At 34.7% G+C, this 20,768-nt stretch overlaps 1 protein-coding gene across 1 annotated transcript in view; it reads left to right on the top strand.

Moving 5' to 3' along the window:
• Window positions 1–20,768, top strand: part of LOC105475034 (EGF like repeats and discoidin domains 3) — a 456,215-nt gene that overhangs the window by 324,857 nt on the left and 110,590 nt on the right. The window contains exons 7-9 of the mRNA XM_011729971.3: window positions 7,282–7,437; window positions 9,054–9,198; window positions 13,422–13,606. Coding sequence (XP_011728273.1) covers window positions 7,282–7,437; window positions 9,054–9,198; window positions 13,422–13,606 — 486 coding nt within the window. The remainder of the gene's footprint in view (window positions 1–7,281; window positions 7,438–9,053; window positions 9,199–13,421; window positions 13,607–20,768) is intronic.

Raw genomic sequence — 20,768 nt, forward strand, 5'->3', positions numbered from 1 at the left:
TTGGTAGATTTCAGATTCCACAGAGCAACTAAAATTTAACAAACTACTTTCGTTAAAATTTAAAAAGCAAACTTTTCAAGTTTTGGTATGGTATCAAAGAATATCCACAGTTATATGGAAAAGTTGCTAAGTCATCTCTTCTTTTCTGGCTGGATATTTGTGTGAAGCTAGTTTTTCTTCCTATACTGCAACCAAAACAACATACTGCAATAGATTGAATATAGAAACAAATATGAGAACCTGTCTTCTCTTAAGCTAGATTTCAAAGAGATTTGATAAAATATAAAATAACTCTTTCTTCTCAGTAAATTTTTGTTTGTTTTTGAACAATATTGTTATTTTCACAAAAATGTAATGTTTATGGTAATACTTAACTGGTGTTCATTATTGTCATTTTAGGTGAATTAATATATTTTTAATTTGTCAGTGTTAATTTCTAATATGATAAATATTTACATATATATATAACCCACAATGGCATGTGAGTGTGTCTGTGTGTGTGTATGTGTGTGTGTGCACACTTGTGCCTGTGTTTGTTCTTTGGGGCTTTTAATAGTTATAAAGTTTTAAAAAGTACTGAGACCAAATGTTTGAGAACTAGTGTACTTAGTAATAAGTCCCTGTGGGCCGGCACGGTGGCTCACACCTGTAATCCCAGCACTCTGGGAGGCCGAGGCGGGCAGATCACCTGAGGTTGAGAGTTTAAGATCAGCCTGGCCAACATGGAGAAACTCCGTCTCTACTAAAAATACAAAATTAGCCAGGAGTGGTTGGTGCACACCTGTAATCCCAGCTACTCGAGAGGCTGAGGCAGGAGAATCGCTTGAACCCGGGAGGCAGAGGTTGCAGTGAGCCAAGATCGTACCATTGCACTCCAGCCTGGGTGACATAGCAAAGCTCTGTCTCAAAATAAGAAGAAGAAGAAGAAAGAAGAAACAAGAAGAAGGAGGAGGAAGGAGGAGGGAGGCTGAGGGAGGAGGAGGAAGAAGAAGGAGGAGGAGGAGGAGGAGGGAAGGAAGAAAGAAGGAAGAAGGAAGGAAGAGGAAGGAAGAAGAAAGAAGAAGCCCCTGTCAAATCTAGACATTGCAGATATCTTCTCCCAGATTGTCACCTTCCTGTGAACTTTACCTGTGATGTTCTTGTGATAAAAATGTTCACTTTTTTAAATTTTGGGGGAGTATGCAATACACAGTCCTGTTACTGAAGTCTTACTACTCTTTCCACAGTGTTATGCTAAGATCTCTCTCTCTCCCTCCACCATCCCTCCATTCTTTTCTCACCCCCTCTTCCTTTCTCTTTTCCTCCTTCATTCTTGTTCTTACGTTTTACAAGTAAATAGCATCTTCTTTTCTGTACTTTTTCATAATAAAATTACTTAGATGCCTATTGATAGATACTTTAAACTGTTTGAAATTGTGTTTTATCATATGCAGTGCTGTAAGGAATAACTTTTTGCCAACATCGGTTTACTCATATTTGTAGGATACGTTTTTAAAATAGAATTGCTGAGTTAAAGAGGGTATGTGGTTGTCATTGTTTCATATAACCAAATTGTCTTTCATAAATACAATGTCGTTACACTATCACATGAAAACGATGTCATTTATAGTCTCATAGGTATAAATATGCCTAGTTCTATATATTATTACTAATATTGTGTAGTCCAACATTTTGATTTTTGTTTTTGATAGGTGAATTATGATTACTTGGTGTAGATTTAATTTACTTTTTTATGAATAGGAGTATCTTTTCATATGTTTAAAATCCATATGTATTCCTTTTAATGGCTACTAATCAAATCCTTTGCTCATTTCTATTGGGTTAGTTGTATTTTATCTATCTATATATAACATAATATCTTTGACTGATCAGTCATTTGCTATGATACAATTTGTAAAAGTTTAATCCCCATTTGTCATTTGTATTTTGACTTTATTTTGCTTTTAATCTTGCAGAAGTTTTTACTTTAATAACATTTTTAAATCCAGTGTCATGAGTAGAAACCCATTTTCATCTCTGAGATTATTTTTAATTCTGTGTTTTCCTCTGATTATTTTGTGGAACTTATTCTGGGATAGGACGATAGACAATTATCTAAATTTATTTGAGAAATCTGTCAAATTGTCCCAACCCAATTATTTAATACTCTGTCTTTTTTTTTCCTCTCATTTAAATATTATTTATTTCATATACAAAAGTTTCCTGCATATTGGAATCTATTGGTTTTCTATTCTGTTCTATTCACATGTCTCCATGTGTGCCAGTATCACACTATTTTGGTTATATTTTCAGTCGATAATTGCTGGTGTAGAATAGTTATATGTTGATCTTATATTAAGCAAACTTGCAGAACTTTTAAATTAGTTTATATTATTTCTTGCTTTTCTAGAATTTTCAAAGTAAATTGTTAGTTGCATCATCTCCCAATATGAGAAATGTCAGCAATCCATCCTCTTCCCTTCTGGAAAGGGTTTTATAACCCTGGCTTGCTGCTTACTAGTTTATTCTTCAGCTCTGTCTCTTTGCTTCTTTGCTATTGAAACCACTCCATTGGAAATGTTATTTAGACAATTATCTTTTTATATTGAATTATCCAGTATCACCAATTGGTTCTTATTTATATGCTTGTTCCTTTCTTATGTTTCAGAAAATCTTCTTTGTCTTTTCAGGGATTTCTTTTGAATTTTAAAGTCTGAATCTGTTCTCTCTTAGACTACTTTTTATTCTAGTATTAGTTCTGTTGTTTTTTTCCTTTTGATCATGGTGCTTACATTCCCTAGAGAATTTGTTATTAATACTTCAGCTAGTGATGTATCTAGAAGGAAGGGTAAAATTCATGTCCCAGCTTGAGCTACTACTGGTGGATTGAGTTGATGTAGAGAGGATACCTCATAACAGAGTTATAGTCTGTACTGACTCTACAGTCCCCTTTCCGGCAAAAGACTTCATCTGCCTCAGACACTGCTCTCACCAGGACCTCATCACTCTGATTTACCTCCTTAGTCCATAAACTGGGATGTGGAAGGCAGAGGGTACAACACTCAGGCCTGTTAGTGCCTACAGACTCCCCTCTAAGCCTGGCACACATTTTTTCACTGCTTCTTACTGGTAGTGGGTTGAAACTGGGTAGATCAGAAAGAGCTCAACAAGTAAATTGAGAATGAGAAAGAGAAATAGAACATCTAGAAAGTTCTTCCCAAGCCTGATAACCTTTATGAGCCCTTGGAGTTACCCTCGATAAACCCCAGACACACAAACATACACTGGGATCTCAAATTTCCACTTACACTAAGGCTTTACCATAGTTTCTGTGTTCAAGTATGATAAATTTCAAAGCCTGCTCAGCAATGTTCTGTCCCAGGGCATCTTAAGTGCTGGGTTCAGTAGAGAGGGCCAGTAACCCATGCTAGTTGCTGTCTTGTCAAGAACCCATTAATCCTGCCCCCCACTGTAAGGCTCATGATTAAACACACACACACACACACACACACACACACACACACACACCTAACCATAGTAGCCAGCCCTAAATGTCTTATTAGTATATAGCTTTGGAAGTCGTTTGCAAAATTATCTTTATATGGTTGTTATTGAAACAGGAAAAGTTCCCTTTTCCCCCTTCCAGGGTTTATGATAGGGTATAGCTCACTTCTTCATTGTCTCAGTGTGCAAAACCCCTAGGGGGAGGAGACAGATGGGCAGGTCATTGGGAGCATGGGCTCCGACCCCACAGCAGCTTCTAGGGGTAAACATTTACAGTTCCTGAAGCCCCACTGTGCATGTGACAGTGTATTCTTTTAGTTTTGCCATCTGTAGGCAGCTTATGTTAATCAGCTCAATTAGACATTCTGCCTTATCACAAGGACAGAGGGCTTTCTCTATCCTGGGGTTCTTGCCTTGGTGTACCAGAAAAATCAGATCACATGTTGGCTTGGAGAATGAGTGCAAGGTTTTATTGAGTGGTGGAAGCAGCTCTCAGTGAGGTGGATGGGGAGCCAGGAGGGGTATGGAGTGGGAAGGTGGTCTTCCCCTGGAGTTTGGTGGCTCAGCGGCAGGACTCTCCTCCAACTGCCCTGGCCAAATTCCCCTTGGTATCCACATCGTTCCACCCGTCGATGGCCTGCTGGCGTCTGCTGGTGCCTGTCGGTGGTGCTTTTCTGCTCCTCTGCTCCTCTCCACATCCAGCCACCTGTGTGCTCTTCTGCCAGTCTGTTCCTCTCAATGCCCAGCTGCTTGCCTGTGTGCCCACTAGGGTCTGGGGGCTTTTACAGGCACAGGATGCGAGCATGGTGGGCCAGGTGCTCTTGGAAAATGCAGCATTTGGACATGAAAACAGGAGTGTTTGTCCTCACCTAGATCCATGGGCACAGGCCCCAGAGTGGAACCCTCGCCAGGGTCCCTGCCCTTCTCCTCCCAGCACTTCCCTTTCCCCACCCCATATCATTATGATTATCTGCTTTTATAAATACACTTCTCAAAATCCAAATTTTCTGGCATTGAGTGGTTAAAGGCAGAAGAGGTAAAGGAAATGCTTTTTTGCTCCTTTTCATGTAAAAAAAAAAAAAAAAAAACTTAAAAAAATGTTCTAAGTGCTTTCTAGGTGGCAGATGTTGTTAATGTTTTACATGCACATATCATATAATCTTCACATATTTTATTAAAACCTCCTTTACAGGGAGGAAATTAAATTTCAAAAAGCTTAGACAAATTGTTCAAGATTATATAGGTCAGAAGTGACGAAAACAAGACTGAAACCCCCATCAGTCCGCTCCTCCCTTCTGCATACCCTTAGCATATGTTCTAAGCATTCTAGATTCAGATTATCATTTTTCTATTTATATTAATGTAGGAGGCCACCGTTTGCTCAAAATACCTTAGAATGCACTTCTGCTTTTTAAGGATACACAGTGTTCCTACCACCCAGTGGAACAGCAATTTCTCTGAAATCAGATACATAAATGAAAATAGTTTATTTTCTTTTCAGGCATCCACCAAGCTCATAGATAATAATTTAGACATTTCTGATGCAATCCTCAGTAGACTTTTTACATAGTATGTGGGATAGTTCATACAGGGAGAATAAAATTAAGATCACCTTTTAGCCATTGTTATTTTACAGAGATATCACAAAATAATGTTGGAATGGGATGGAAAGGAATTACTTGTAGATATTTGTAAGTGGAGGTGTTTCTAAAATCATACTATATATTTCTTCCAAGGCTTACTTAGTTTATTTCCTATAGCAACATAGTTTACTGGTATTAAATTTGAGTATGACTATGATGGTGACAACTTATCTTCCTTATACTGAATTATTTTCCAAGCTTAATAGTGCTAGATACATGAAAAGTCAAAAGTTTAAAACCTGTAATTACTAAAACTTAATGAGCCTGAGCCTGTATTCTTATAAATTTTTTTATTTTAATTTTGTGTTTAATGGAAGCAGTGCCAAAATTTAATTACAAATATCTACTAAAAGTTAGACACAACCCAAACTGGGTGATGCTTAACTAACTGCAATTCCATCTTCCTAAAATACATATGCAGAGCTTCTAAATATTAGAGCAAATAGAATTTTTACATGATTTTTAATGATTTAGAGAAAAATACAAATTCAGGTTTTTATTTTTTGATCCCATTATGCATCTACAATTAAAGCTTTAGCAAATTAGTTTCTATAGCTTATGAGCCAAAACTCTAGCAAAGATAATTTGGCTGCCTACAACAGGTATAAACAAGATAATTGAAATGAGATAAAAGATAATTGAAAAAGGAATGTTCAGCAACATCAAATGTGAAACTTGGCTTCCAAAATGGGAGAAAACATGATTCAAAGTGTTCACTGTGTATGTTGTATGTATCGGGAATATTTAAACTGCAAAGAGTCTCAGATTTTAAAAAAAAAAGAAAATGTCATGCATAAGATAATGAAAGAATATGACTTTTTCATAGCAGTGTGCTAATTGACCTAACATACTGAAATAAACTGTCTTTCAAACATTCCCTGTTTCAAGTTGCACAGTTAAAACTCCAAAATCAATCTTTAAAGGACTAATGGAGATAAATGTAGATAAATATTAAGAGTAGTAAGCAAAATTTACATTCATGAGGGATACTGTCTTTTTGAACCTCCAAAGAGGAATGGGACTTAAAATGTATTATGATTATAGTTGTGTGATGTCTGAACATGGAAATGAGAAAACCAAACGTGGATGTCTGAGTCCATCCACTTAGCATTGTCCAAGAAAAAAAGGGAACATCGGCCCAGAATTTTTACGCAAAAATTGTACTCATCAAAACTCCAGATTTTCTTTATATATGAATAAGACTGAGAATCACCTTGTGGGAAATAGTTAAGGGAACGATTTTATGGGGTTTCAATGGGGAAGATGAGACTTTGGGAGACTCAGAAACAATGGTGATAGAGTGGCTGTTTTCATCATGCACACCCTGGTGTGTGCATTTCAAATGCTAACTCTCAAAGTCTCATCCTACAGTGGAAAACTCTAATCACTTACATGAATCTGAAGATTTTCTGGTTTTCTTTGGAAAATAATATCTGAGTCATTAACTTAATATTATGGTATGACATATTTAATTTTTTCTGGTTTATATTTTTGGAGAGGGTGATTTATAGCAATTCATCAACAATATTTAAAAGATTTTATAGACATCATAAAGGCATTTTAATTTTAATGTTTACCATATATGAAATTTTAATGTTTACCAGATATGAATAAGGCACTTTTCTACATTGTAGCATTTAATTGTTATTAAATATTAAGTGTCAAAAAGATATCTCTATTAAATATGAGAAGAATATTAACAATTTTATTTGATGTATATTACTCCTGAAGCGAACTGTTGCTTTCATCAGTTTATACACATTAACAGTTGTGTTGACAATAGAGTTTTATACTAATGACACAGATTACTTTGACAAGAGAATATTACCATTTTTCAGTTTATTAAGTTACATCTGCATGTCGTGAGAAACCAGATGCTTTCTATACTTACGTTTTTGGGGCATATTGCCCTTTTCAAAGCCTGTTCACAAATATTTGTTTACTTAAAAATAGTATTCCAGTATAGAAAGGAATTTTGAAGCTAAACTTAATATATGCCTCTTGTAAACATTTATCTGTAAAAACTATATGAAAATTATTAGTTTTTATATTATTATTTATCTGCATTAACAATGTTCCATTTCTAAAATTCGTATTTTCAGTATTTTTATCCTGAAAGCAATAAGGTTATTGTTGATTATGCTTGTCTTTTCAGATAAATTTGCAAAGGAAAATGAGAGTTACTGGTGTGATTACCCAAGGAGCCAAGAGGATTGGAAGCCCAGAGTATATAAAATCCTACAAAATTGCCTACAGTAATGATGGAAAGACTTGGGCAATGTACAAAGTGAAAGGCACCAATGAAGACATGGTAAGAGTAATTTAACCTATTTAATTTAAAAGTAAAATGTCATTGATAATCATTGACTATCAAATGACAAGGTCTTCAGGAGAAGACTTATGTTGATGAAAATAAATTACCGATGCGTCTTGTTTTTAATTGGGCTAGTGTGGTGAAGGAAGTAGTGATTTCTCCAATTTATAAATTTAAAATGGCTGACATTTAAGATTTTCACACATTTTAATTGGTAGTGCTACAAATACTTTGACACAGATGGACATAGTCTTTTGTATGACAATTAAGCTTTATTTGAAGGATACATTTTTATTTCATTTTTATTGCTTTCGTGATTAACGCACTTTTTAGTTTGTTTGTTTTGTTTTGTGTTTTGAGACGGAGTCTCACTCTATCGCCCAGGCTGGAGTGTAGTGGCACGATCTCGGCCCACTGCAAGCTCCGCCTCCCGTGTTCACCCTACTCTCCTGCCTCAGCCTCCCAAATAGGTGGGACTACAGGCGCCCGCCACCACGCCCGGCTAACTTTTTGTATTTTTAGTAGATATGGGATTTCACCGTGTTAGCCAGGATGGTCTCAATCTCCTGACCTCGTGATTCTGGGATTACAGGAGTGAGCCACCGACCCCAGCCAATTTCCGCACTTCTTAATGAAATAACTATTATATTAATGAAAACTATTATCTTAAAAGCAAGAAAAGCACTAAATGATAGAAGAGATATATATCTTTATATGCTTCATATTGGAAGAAAGATTTGTTACATAGCAAAATAAAATATTTTAGAGGTATGGGATATAATATTCAATACCTCCTTTTCTTTTCTTATGATATTCCCAATTCTTTCATTAGCTCTTCATCAAAAATTTTAATTTTAAAAATATCAGAACTGGAGATCATCCCATTTAAAATCAAGCATTATACTAGACTCTAATAAATTATATAAAATAGTTTTAAAATTACCCTCTTAAATGAATTTAAACAAGGTTTTTGGATTATCAGGTTTACATGAAAGGTAAAATAAAAATAAACCTTAATGAATTTACAATGACACATTATAGTACTTGAATTTTAGAGGCAAACATAGTTTTTGGCTGGAAATTTTAATAAAGAATTCTATTATCCAATTACTTGGGACTGGCTGATGAAGATATAATCTTGATGAGTCAAACCTTAAAGCATCATAAATCTAATCGTAGCATTAGAGACACTGGATGATCAGGAAGCAGTAGCAAAGACTGGATTCTACCCACAAAAGTACGAATACTAAGTAGCAAAATGGGCAGACAGTCCCAGCTTAAACTGAAGGATTTAAGGTGTCCATTTCTCAAAAAAAGAGAAGAGCACTCCCCTGGTTCTGAAAGACTGGCCTTAAAATTGACAGGACCATCACAGTGGAATATAGAGCAAATCATGAGCCACAGTGGTTTATGGCTTTAATTAGGATTTTATGTGTGGATTTTATAGTCAGTGCTCATGGCAAGGCACTTCTCAAATGCTCCATGCTCCCAAATTACGTAATCTGATCTTTGAACAATTATTTTTGATAAGGTGTAGATAGGGTCAATATGTAAAAATAGGAAAAGAAGCTGTTGCAATGAATGATTTTAAACTCTGTATTGTTTTTACACAGGTGTTTCGTGGAAACATTGATAACAATACTCCATATGCTAACTCTTTCACACCCCCCATAAAAGCTCAGTATGTAAGACTCTATCCCCAAGTTTGTCGAAGACATTGCACTTTGCGAATGGAACTTCTTGGCTGTGAACTGTCGGGTAAGTCTCAAATTAACTATTTCTGTATTCTCTTTAAAGAAAACAAAAAGCATATTTGTATGTAGCCTGTTACTAACCTGCAAATTCAACAACCACAGAAATGTATTTCTGGGGCAAACTGTCTACAACATGGTTCAGGGAAAACCAGTGTGTGTTTATGTGTAGAATAAACAAGTTCTAAAACATGCTACAGGGTAGAATTAATGTAGAAAGAGTAATGTGTTTTGTTGGGTGGTCAAAGAAAGCACAAGGAATTCTCATGGGAAACTTGTCACTTTTAAATGTGTCTCATTGTTTTGCATAATAACTTTGATTTATGTTTTCTGACAAAAGTTTAGTAAGAACTAGAATCTACCCGACCTCATAAATTGCAGTTAAGGGTAGGCTATATAACACAGAAGAGTAAGTTTATCTTTGTCCATCTACCATAAGAACTTTGTCTGTCTACCATAAGAACTTTTTTTTAGGTTTTATGAAACATGTAAATTTATCATTCCTCCCAAGGGGACAATACTTCAATACCAAGATTGCTAATATAAATTCATTCTTGGATCATTCTTAGCTAGCAACCTGCTTATTGTACAAATAGTGGTTATCCAACTCAAGGATAACCTATCAAAGGACTCGGAGTTAAATAATTCTTGTCCCACAGGAACATCAATATTAGATGTAAAGATGAAGACCTAATGTGTGGGTCTTACAGTGGCCCCATTTCAATATAGTTAGATTCTGAATGAAATAGAAAATTGTATCTAGGCATTTCACTTATTATATTTTTGGTAGTTGTTCTTATATGTCTGGCATCACAATTTACAAACTATCTTTGCCGCAGTGGCCTGAAATTATTTTGTTCAAATAACTGTGAAGAAAACTAAAAGTGCATGTGTGCTCCACTTTTTAGTGTAACCTTGAAGTGAGGAAAAACACTTACCAAATCTAAAACAATACCACTTAATTAAAAATGGGAGAACAAGTCCCTGCAAAGAGACAACTATGAGCTTTTTATTCATTTCAAGAGGTTGCCTATAGGTTAAAGCACATACTTTATATCTGTTTCTCTTCCTAAATTTATTTGTGTTGCCTAAAAAAGGAATGATTTTCAAGTAAATAAAATTTACTGTTAAATAGCCAATTTTTAATAAGCCCATTACATTTTAAGAATTAAAGCAATGTGTACAGGCAAGTGAACCTATTTTAAGAATCACATTTTCATATTCTATATTGGTGTATTTTTTGAAGCAATCAACATTTGCTTTAGTACCATTAATTTTCCTAACAGAGATCTTTTCCTTATTTTGGTAATTTAATCCAGTTTGTTTACTCCAGTTATTAAGATTCAGTAAATCTTAGCAGACTTATTGCTATACAGTGTTTGTATTCCGTGTCACTATATCACCACAGACCAGTGTCATCCCTAAGCCATTTATCATAAAGCAATCAAGAGGAAGCCACAATATGATGAGGTCTGCTGCAAGTCACATGGTTTTTAGTTGCTTAACATCGCCTTCTACAATTTTTCAGTCTTTTGATTCATGAGGGTCAGTCTTTCACACATGGCATGGTTACACCCCTAAGACGTGAATATATTTTACTTCCAAGTTTGACAAGACGTTACACCTGACACTTTACAGGTTTTATTTTCTCAAAAAGAAGCAGTGCTGCATCTCCCAGCATAGCAAATTGATTTTGAACTTGCATGCAGAGAGTAATATCTCTCAATGGTTGCTTTAAAAAACTAGAGCACTTCATTATAGAAATACCAATTTCATTGTTAATACTTCATTTTGTTCAAGTGCTGGCCACGCTGGTGAAAGAGTTAATTAATTTATATGCATGAAATCATATTGATAAGAAGTAAAATATGTGGCATGAGGCACATTGGCAGAGAGGTTAGCTGTAACACTTGGAAATAAACACTAATGTAATGTACCAAACTACTCCCCACAATCCAGTGGAACACTGTAAAGCCTTATTGTATTCAGTAAATTGTTACTAAAATCTTTCACCCTGCCTAGAAGATCAGCACATAATCTCTTCCCAGAGACTTTTGAAGATCAACTCCTAAATTCTCTGAAAGAAGTATGACTTAAAATGTTTGGAATAAAATAGATTATGACCCTAATTAGAGGAGGAATACTCATCCATTCATTCTATGAACCAATAATTTGGCAATTCTGAGATAAATACTAGACAACAAAATGGGTATAAAGTGAATTTTATGGCTAAGCAGAAATGGTCAAAGTAAAGGCATTCCTTTTCTATCCAGTACTTCAATACTATGTTATATCACAAAAGGAAAGAAACAACTACCTTTCCTCTTTCTTTGTGTCTCCTGGAAACTAAGCAAAGTTTTCAAAGGCTTGAGGGGTGGTATGCAGGTAGAGGCAAAGATGGGGATAAAAGAACAAGTCAGAATTTTTCAATGCAGACAATGTATGTTACTGTGAAACTAACTTCCTGAAGATAAACAGCTTGCCATTAAGCTTGTTAGAACTTTCTAGACTCTTAGAGAATTGTTATGACTTTTTTTTTTTCCCACCCAGAATATACAGGTAGGTATTACAGCTATCTTTAACATGAGGCTTCAGATACATATCTCCTATACCAAAATGCACTCGTGTTAAGATACACAGCCCTCCTTGTCATATTTTCCATGTTTTCATAGGATATGCATTTCCTAGATGGTGGAGGTGAAGGGAAATATGGGGAGCCTCAAGAAGGAAGAAGTAATTTAGATTGACCAGGACAGAAAGCAATTAGTTATAGCTAAGAATTATTGATCAATTAAGAGTTCTAAAGCACCTCTTTTATAGTTTAGACTCCAAAAAAGGTCTAGTTTTGGAAACTGTACACAATAATTAAATATTATTGAGTACTTGTTGATATGCTGATATTTGGGGACTTACCATTGCCATCTGTTGGGATGAGTTTTACAGAAATCATACAAATAGCTAACATTGACTGAATGCTGTGTGCCAGCACTGTTTCTAAGTACTTTATGTTTATTAAGTAATTTCGTGGAACACTTCCTTGAGGTAGTTTCTATTATTATCACCATCTTACAGATGAGAAAATTTAGGTAGAAAGTTGTTAAATAACAGGGCAAGGCCACGCAGCTGGGAAATGGGAGACAGTAGAGTGTGAGGAGAAAGTATCGGGTTGGAGGAGTGTCCTCTTGTCATCTTTGCTTCTTTGATGATCAAACTTACCTTGTGAGTTACTTGACCACAATTTAACAGTTTCACATAAAGAAGACTCAGCCCCTGGCTCGTATGATGATAGAATCATGCTCTCTATCACAAAAACTGTAAAGAGCATTTTGTCACAGTTGCAATCCAAGATTGGGAAATTGTGTGTATATGTATACACACACAAATATATGTACATACATATAATTTTTCAAGGACAGGCAGGCCAAAATTTTTACCATATTAAACTCAAAAATATATGCTGTAGATTTGAGAATCTTACAAAAATACCTAAACTTTATAGGTTATTGAATATGATTGAAATAAAATAATGTATTAAAAGGTTTGTTCAGTGGTGGTTTTAGCTAGAATTGTCTTATTATCTTCTGTTATCTATTAGTTTAAATTATGCTTGCACAATGCCTGGCACATGGCATACCGTCAGTAAATACGAGATTCCTGTCTTACAGAATAAATGATGTTGGTGCTGTAAGAATCAGTGATAAAGATTAACGTATTTCTTGAAAAACAAAATGCTGTCCAGTTTAGAATACAACAGTGGAGCAGCTTGTGAAAATGACTTTGTACTGAGGGAATTTTCATTTGCAGTAATATGAAAACAAATAAAAGAAAAACAAATATACTTTGTGAGAAAATGTCCCATTTCTAAAGACAAAATGAAACTGTTGAAAACTAGGTAGCAGTCAGGAGGCCTCCAGTAATGAGGCAGGAGAGAGCATTTCAGCATTGTTTTCATTTTGCAAAATCATCTATCGCAGAAGAGTAGTTTAAATTGTCCTGTTTTCAATTTTTCCAAAATATATTCAGACAAAATAGCTTGAATTGACTATCTTGTTTTTCGATTTTGTTTCAGATTTATTTCTGATTATAGCTTTTTTTTGGATTTAGATGCTTTCTCTTTGAAGGAATGAATAGTATTATGTTTAATCTTCTCTTGCCTATCCAAAATGAATGCAGAAAAGTTCCAGGGTGATAAATTATTATTCTCATGGAGCCCTTCTCATTTTCTTTCAGGTTGTTCTGAGCCTCTGGGTATGAAATCAGGACATATACAAGACTATCAGATCACTGCCTCCAGCGTCTTCAGAACCCTCAACATGGACATGTTCACTTGGGAACCAAGGAAAGCTCGACTGGACAAGCAAGGCAAAGTAAATGCCTGGACCTCTGGCCACAATGACCAGTCACAGTGGTTACAGGTAAAATTTTCCAAAACTGTTTAACTACCCACTATTCCTCTTTCTTAGAAGATTTCCTGTTGATTAGGTGAGTGTCAGAGTCGTTACCTTCATGCTAATTTAAATGTGCCTTCATCTTTGGCTTAACTAAATTGGTAAAACACAAATTCCTTATGAAGCCATGTCTATGGGCTATTTTTATGCTGGCCTTGGTTTATAGATGCTAGTGTCAGCTTGATGCAGGAGACTGTACCAGATCACACTATGTGTATGTCAATTGATTGATTAGGAGAGCATTTGCATCTTAACTCTCATCCATTCTAATACTTTGTATTAATATTGGCTTTGAAAGCATGACAGCAGGAATCCACAGGGCATTGAAATCATGCCACTGACCTGCAAACTGTTCACATAGAATCATGACTCATGACATATTAGCTCCTTACTTGTGGTTGCTAAGCAATGAAGATATTTGATTACATTCTCAAAACAGATCTTGCTTATAGAAGGAAACCATAGATACTGCAGAGTTTATTTATCATTTGCAAATGAACTAAGGTTACAGTCAGTGCTTTTTAAAACAATCTTCATGAAACTCACTTATTTGTGGAGCACGTTTAAATATGCACAGGTTTGTTAGTGGCTTCTGTGGCAAAAAGTAAGACAACTCAATTCCGTAATGAGATCACTTTATAGTGAAAGATACGAGTTCTGTTCTTGTTGATTTTTATGCTGTATTCATGAGTTTAAAAACTGTAGTAGTTCATTGCATTCCCAGAAATCATGAAAACAATTTAAAATAGCGAATTCCACCCCTATCAAACAAGATTTGCTAAATCTGTAATGGTTCTTATCAGGTTACCTGAAATTTGCAATAGTTCCTTCCCTCCCTCCCCTCCCCTCCTCTCCTCTCCTCTCCTCTTGTCTCCTCTCCTCTCTGCTCCTCTCCTTTTTTGAGACGGGGCTCACTCTGTTGCCCAGGCTAGAGAGCAGTGGTGAAAGCATAGCTCACTGCTGCCTTAAGTTCCTGGGCTCCGGTGGTCCTCCTGCCTCAGCCTACCAAATAGCTAGGACTACAGGTGCACATCATTATACCCAGCTATTTTTTTTTTCTTTTGTGCAGACAGGTGTCTCACTGTGTTGCTCAAGCCGATCTTGAATTCCTACCTCCGGCAGTCCTCCTGCCCCAGCCTCCCAAAGTGTTGGAATTACAGGCATGAGCCACCACATCAGGCTTCTTTTTTCAGTTTTTTTCTTCAGTTGGCCTTGCTTTTTCTTATACTCACAAGTAGAAATATTCACTTTTTTCTTTACTTTCTGTTAACATTCTTTATTGATCTAGAGCTTTATTCAGCTATCATTAGCTAGCACACATTATGGGTAATTATGTAAGTCTTTCTTGTATTATCGTTCTATGAACTTTTTGAAGGTAAGGAGTATGTTTTCTAATATATCATCCCAGAACCCAACCTTATAAGTAGCAGTGCTTACTAAATTAAATTATTCATTTAACAAATGTTTGTGATGAATCTAGAAAGCATCATATAACATGAGAAGTAGTGATGACACATAAGTGAGCAATACACTATTCAAGCTCTTAAGACATTAAGATATTACCCCTTGCTTAAAATATTCCTTTTATCTGGCTTAGCTTACACTATTTTCTATTTTCTTCCATCCTCATAGCAGATGTTTCCCAATGTCCTTTCCTGGTCACCCTTCTTCTCCCCATTATCTTCCTGCTAACATCTCTTTCACCAGCTCCACACACTCACATTAACTGATTTAGCAAGTATTGGTAATTTCAACTGTGGAAAAATGACTTAAATATCTTAAAATCGTTTCCCTTCGTATCACCATCGCCACTGCTACTTCTATCATCAGCGCTACCACCCTCTTTCACCCAGGTTTCACAGAAGCCTCTTAATCAGCTTTTCCGTTTCTGGTTTTACTCTCTAAAAATTCATTTCTTAAGTTGTAACTCGTGTGTGTGTGTGTGTGTGTGTGTGTGTGTGTGTGTGTGTGTGTGTGTGTGTGTATTTTCCTAAAAGGTAAATATTGTTCTCTTACTCTCTTGTTTAAAACCCTTCATTACTCCCTCTGTTTCAGAATAAGGTGCAACTTCCTTAATATAGCCTAAGAGTTTTTGCATGATTTGGCCCCAGTTTGTTTCTTACCCTACTCTTCTAAATTTGCTTGTACTCAAACCAAGTACTATCTTCTTCTTCCCATTCCTTTATAAATGTCCTCTTGTTATAAGAAATGAATGGAAAGAGCCTCTACCCACAGCATTATCTGCCTTCTGTTGTATTTAAATCCTTCAGCTTCAGTTCGGATGTACCTTTCTCTGGGAAGGTTTTGCTGCCAAATCCATTCTGCCCACGTCTGACTTAAATCTTTCTCATGTATACTACTGCATCCTCTGTAATTTTGTCACTATATCATTTTCTCACTGTATTGGAAATTGTGTTTTTATGCTAAGCTGTTTGTTTCAAGAGGCTGAGACTATGCCTGTCCTGACTTTCTTAACTTGTGGTTCAGCATCTAACTGACCCACATGGTGGGCATTCCATAAAAATCTGTTGAATGAATAAATGAATGATTCATTCAAAAAATAATTCAAGTTATTGGTTTGAGCCAACATAGCATATAAGTTTGATCCCCAATTTAAGAGGCCAACTGGTACATATTCTTAATTTATCAGTATTTAAAAGATAAATTTAAAATTTCTTGTTGAAGAACTGGTCTTTTTTTTTAAAATAAGGAAACTAAATTTTTATAATATATAACTGTCATGAAGTTTTCAGGTTCTTACTTGGAAGGAAATCTTCTTTCCTTTTGTTAGACTTGACAATGATCAATTTAAAATTTTTCGTTGCTATATATTCTAAAGACTGTAAATATTCCAGTCATGTATCAGATTGGCTGCATATTGCTAATGTTATTTGTGAGTCACAATGCCGTGTGGAATAAGGCAAACTATTTTACACCCCATAAGTAGCTCGGGAGGTTGGTAGACTCTAGAAACATCCACATAAAGGGATTGCAAATGGCACATTTCTTTGGAAAGATAAAAATTAAACAAATATTTTTCATGAATCAGGGTGTAATCTTCAGTGTGAACCTCCATCTAACACTTTGTTCAAGATGATTTTTCAACTATCTTCTTAAAGTTATTTGCATGCTAAAATTGATTCATTCTGTTGATAATAGACTTTCTGTTAATTCAAGGACTAGTTCTTCTAATATATGTCTAATTTTTGTTGTATCAAAACATATTCAGAATCTCCAGGGCAGAGTAAATTTACATCTTTCCTTTTACTTATTTATTTTCTGACATCATCCAAGAAAAAGGCCCAGAATTGTGACTATTTTTTGTTTTTTTCCCCTCAAGAGCATATAATCTGTTCAACTGTATATTGTTATGCTTGTTAGTGTTTTTGTTGAAAATAAGATTAACATTTTCATAGATAACAATGTATGGGGTGATTTTCTTTTTAAGTTGTTTATATAGGGGTAACATAGAGGTCAATTTTTATCCTGAATTTATTTATAAAATCAGCCTCTGAATTAAGTGTATTTTTAACTAAAATGCATCAGTTCTGAGCGGTAGCTCCTCTGAAGAAAAGTCATGTCTGCCATTTAAATTTCCTTCCTTCATTATCAATCTCTTGCTATTTTTTTAAGAAATGTCTTTTACATACCAACTAAAACGTGACCCTCTAATAGAGTTTTATTTCCATTTAATAGGTTTTTCTAAAAGCTAATCAGATATCTGGCAATACAATTGTAAATTCAGCCCCCCAAAATGCCCGTATGCCTAATTGTGATATAGCTGAAGGAATTCTTATGTGTCCTTTTGGGAATTTGTATGTATTCAAATCTCATTTTAACATTCTATTATTTTTATTACTCTAATGTTTCATCTAGTCACTTCTATAAGATCAAAATGTCTGGAACTTCTCAAACAAATGTTCTTGTGTGATTTTTTTTTTTTTTTTAAGAGGTGATCCTACCTAATTGGCTAGCTTTCTTGAGTTGCTACTATTCATAAAATTATTATGCTATTTCTATCTGAACACGGTGAAAATGTGTGAGGGCCTCAGGAAGCCCTAAACAGAGGCATTTTCAGACCTCTGTGTATGATGTTTTGTAAAACTTTAAAATTCAACTAATACTTTGAGCAATAAAGCCTACCAATGTGTTTTCTGAAAGCCTCCCAAAGGTCAAATTTTAGTTTTTAACTTTCAAGAAAATCTTACCAACATTGAAATTGAAAGATTCTGAGCCAATTATTCCATACTCCTAGTTGGACATTCCTAACTCATGGTTAGGCTAGATATTAATCTTTGTTATAAAAATAAAGTAACATTTAACTCACAGAGATGTTTTTAGGTTACGACTATTAGCTTCTGTAGTTAGTTTCCAAACAAAGAAGTCAGAAATTGTGATGGCTCTTAAGGTGGATTAAATAAAACAAATAACAGAACAGTGGAAACATGCAGTAGGTACCCAGTATTGCATAGATCCCTTCTTTTCCTTTCTGGTGGATTGTGTGCCTCAGGAGAACAGAATTAGACACCACCAATTTTAATCAAAAATGAAGATTTGCATATGTATTCTTCACTTCCTTGTGTTGATAAATTACATATATTGGCATTGGCACATAAAAACTTTGAAATGTCTTTATCTAGGTAACATCAGATTGTTCAGCTTCTTTATCCAGTAGTAATAATTTAAAGTGAATAATTTCTCATTTGCCAATCTTCTCTACTGAAACTGTATTTTTACTAAAGTGGTTATGTATTTTTATGTCTATTATCAATGGCTTTCAACAGAAATATTAATTTCTTTTTTTATTTATGCTCATATTAGACAAACTGAAATTAAACATTGTTAAGATGCTTAAAGACATTCTATGAGGAGCAGTGACATTGCTAATGATCATGCTATTAATTGTGAAGAAATATACTGATTCATTTTGGTTTTGTTCACGGAACTAAGAAAACTGCACTCAGAGAATTAACTTGGATTAACTGAAAACTTATTTTAAAGTAAAATACTACAAATTTTGTTATAATGAATACATTTCATGTGTATTCATTGCCATATTGGTGGTGACTATAGAAAATGGATAATTTACTATTCATAATTAAATCTACTGAAACGTTTTTCAGATTTCATAAAGGGCAACATAATATAAAGGACTAACAGGAAGGAAAATGTCACAATCCCACCCAAGAAATGACCTTTTGGTCTATTTCATAAGACATTTGCTAATTTAAGGTAATCTGCATAGTATTTCAACCAAATTAGTAGAATTAATAGAGTTGTTAGACTGAACATTTTAGTGTTGACCTTTGTCAAAATCACATCTGACTTTACAGATTTTCATTTCAATACTAATTTTGTGGAAATGTGTAAGAAATCAATTGAATGTAAGCTTTCAAATTAAATAAGCCTTATTTAATTTAGATCATGTCAGATTTTTAAAAGGGAGTATTCTAGACATAAAATTATAACTTCATTAAAGCCATTAACTTCTTTTGCCTTCTGAACAATTTATTTACAGGAGAACTAAAGGAAAGGTTTTCAAAATTAAGTGACCACCAGGCCACTGGAAACATTTGTCAATAGGAAGGATTATTCTGATTTCTAATGTTTCTCATTTATGAAGGGTTCACCTAAAAAGAAGATCTAAAAGGGTCAAGTAATGAAACTTGTGTATGATTGTGAGACAGCTGCCATTCTTCTATAGTATTGATATATGTTGGGGTGTGCTAAGGGAATCAAAGGATGCTCAGACTTTGATAGGACTATAAGTCATCCTTATGTATTGTTTCATTTTTTAAACCACATACCATGAATAAGAAATCTTTTTGACTTTTATAATTGTATGATGTCAAAGGGAATCCCCATTATCCAATTAGAAAAAAAGAACTTTTAATAAACAAAACAAAATTGAAAGGGCATTTGTACAGAAAATACTTAGAGTACAAAGAAAAGTGCAGTCAATATCAATGTAGCGTAAGGAGTGCAGAATTTAAGGCACAAAATATAGATGTGAGGGCTGACCAATTATATCAATACTCTGAGACTTCAGTGTTCTTTCTTTTTTATGTAAAATGGAGACATTACACAAAAAGATCAGTCCCAGCCTATCTTCTCCTTTTAAAATCCCTCACACCAGTAAAATTCTGGTGCCTAACTGATGACTGGACGAATCCAAAGAAATTAGAAAATTATCAAGACCACCAGCTGATTTCTTTGTAATGTAGCACAAGTATGAAGCTAACAAAAGGTCATATAACAATTAATGATACAAATATAGCAATCTAAACTTCAAATAAACCTATCAAAAGTTAACTTTTGTACAATGAATAACATGTCTACTTAATACTCAAAATATTGCCCCTACCTTTCCATCCATTCGAATTTTGAGTCATTTACTTGGTTTAGTGTCTTACATCTCTCTAAAAACAGCTTAGACAACAAAAACTTCCATGAGACAAGGAAGTAAGATATAGTAAGCAATTATTAAATACTAACACACAAGCACTTACATATGGAAAATCATGAAAAAGGCCCAAAGTAATAGTTTCTGGTGGCAATGAGAAGGAAATAGATTAGCTCCAGATACAGGGTACAATCTCGGAAAGACAAGCTCCAGTGGTACATTAAAAAATGCATAGAAGTTTTATGGTTTGGAGGTTATTAATGACTTTATACTTTTTGAATTAAAATAAGTATATCTGAGGCACCTGTTATAACAAAACACAATGCCATGGGCAAGGAACTGAAAGACATACTCAGTATTATGTCTGCCTGCATGTATGATTACTGATGCCCTAATTGTCATGAATTCAAAATTCCAAAAGCAAGAAACAGAAATGTAGGATGCTGGATGCTTCTGCTTAGAAGTGGTATTGAAACCATTGAAAAACAATGATAGAAATTAAAAGAATTTCATGAGCACAACAGGCCCACTCCTGTTTTATGATAATGCAAATTAGATGACTTCTGATTCCTGTGTGTGCAAATGAATTTTCATTTGTGACATATTAAGTTATCTTTTTAGTAACAAAACATAGCTGTAAGAATGGTAACCATTCTCTTCTAAAAATATGAACTGAAAATATGCCAATGAGTAAAATTTAGAGCTTGGGAATACTGTTTCAAATAT

Source organism: Macaca nemestrina, chromosome 6 (genome assembly GCF_043159975.1).
Source record: "Macaca nemestrina isolate mMacNem1 chromosome 6, mMacNem.hap1, whole genome shotgun sequence".
In the NCBI taxonomy this organism is placed as follows: domain Eukaryota; kingdom Metazoa; phylum Chordata; class Mammalia; order Primates; family Cercopithecidae; genus Macaca; species Macaca nemestrina.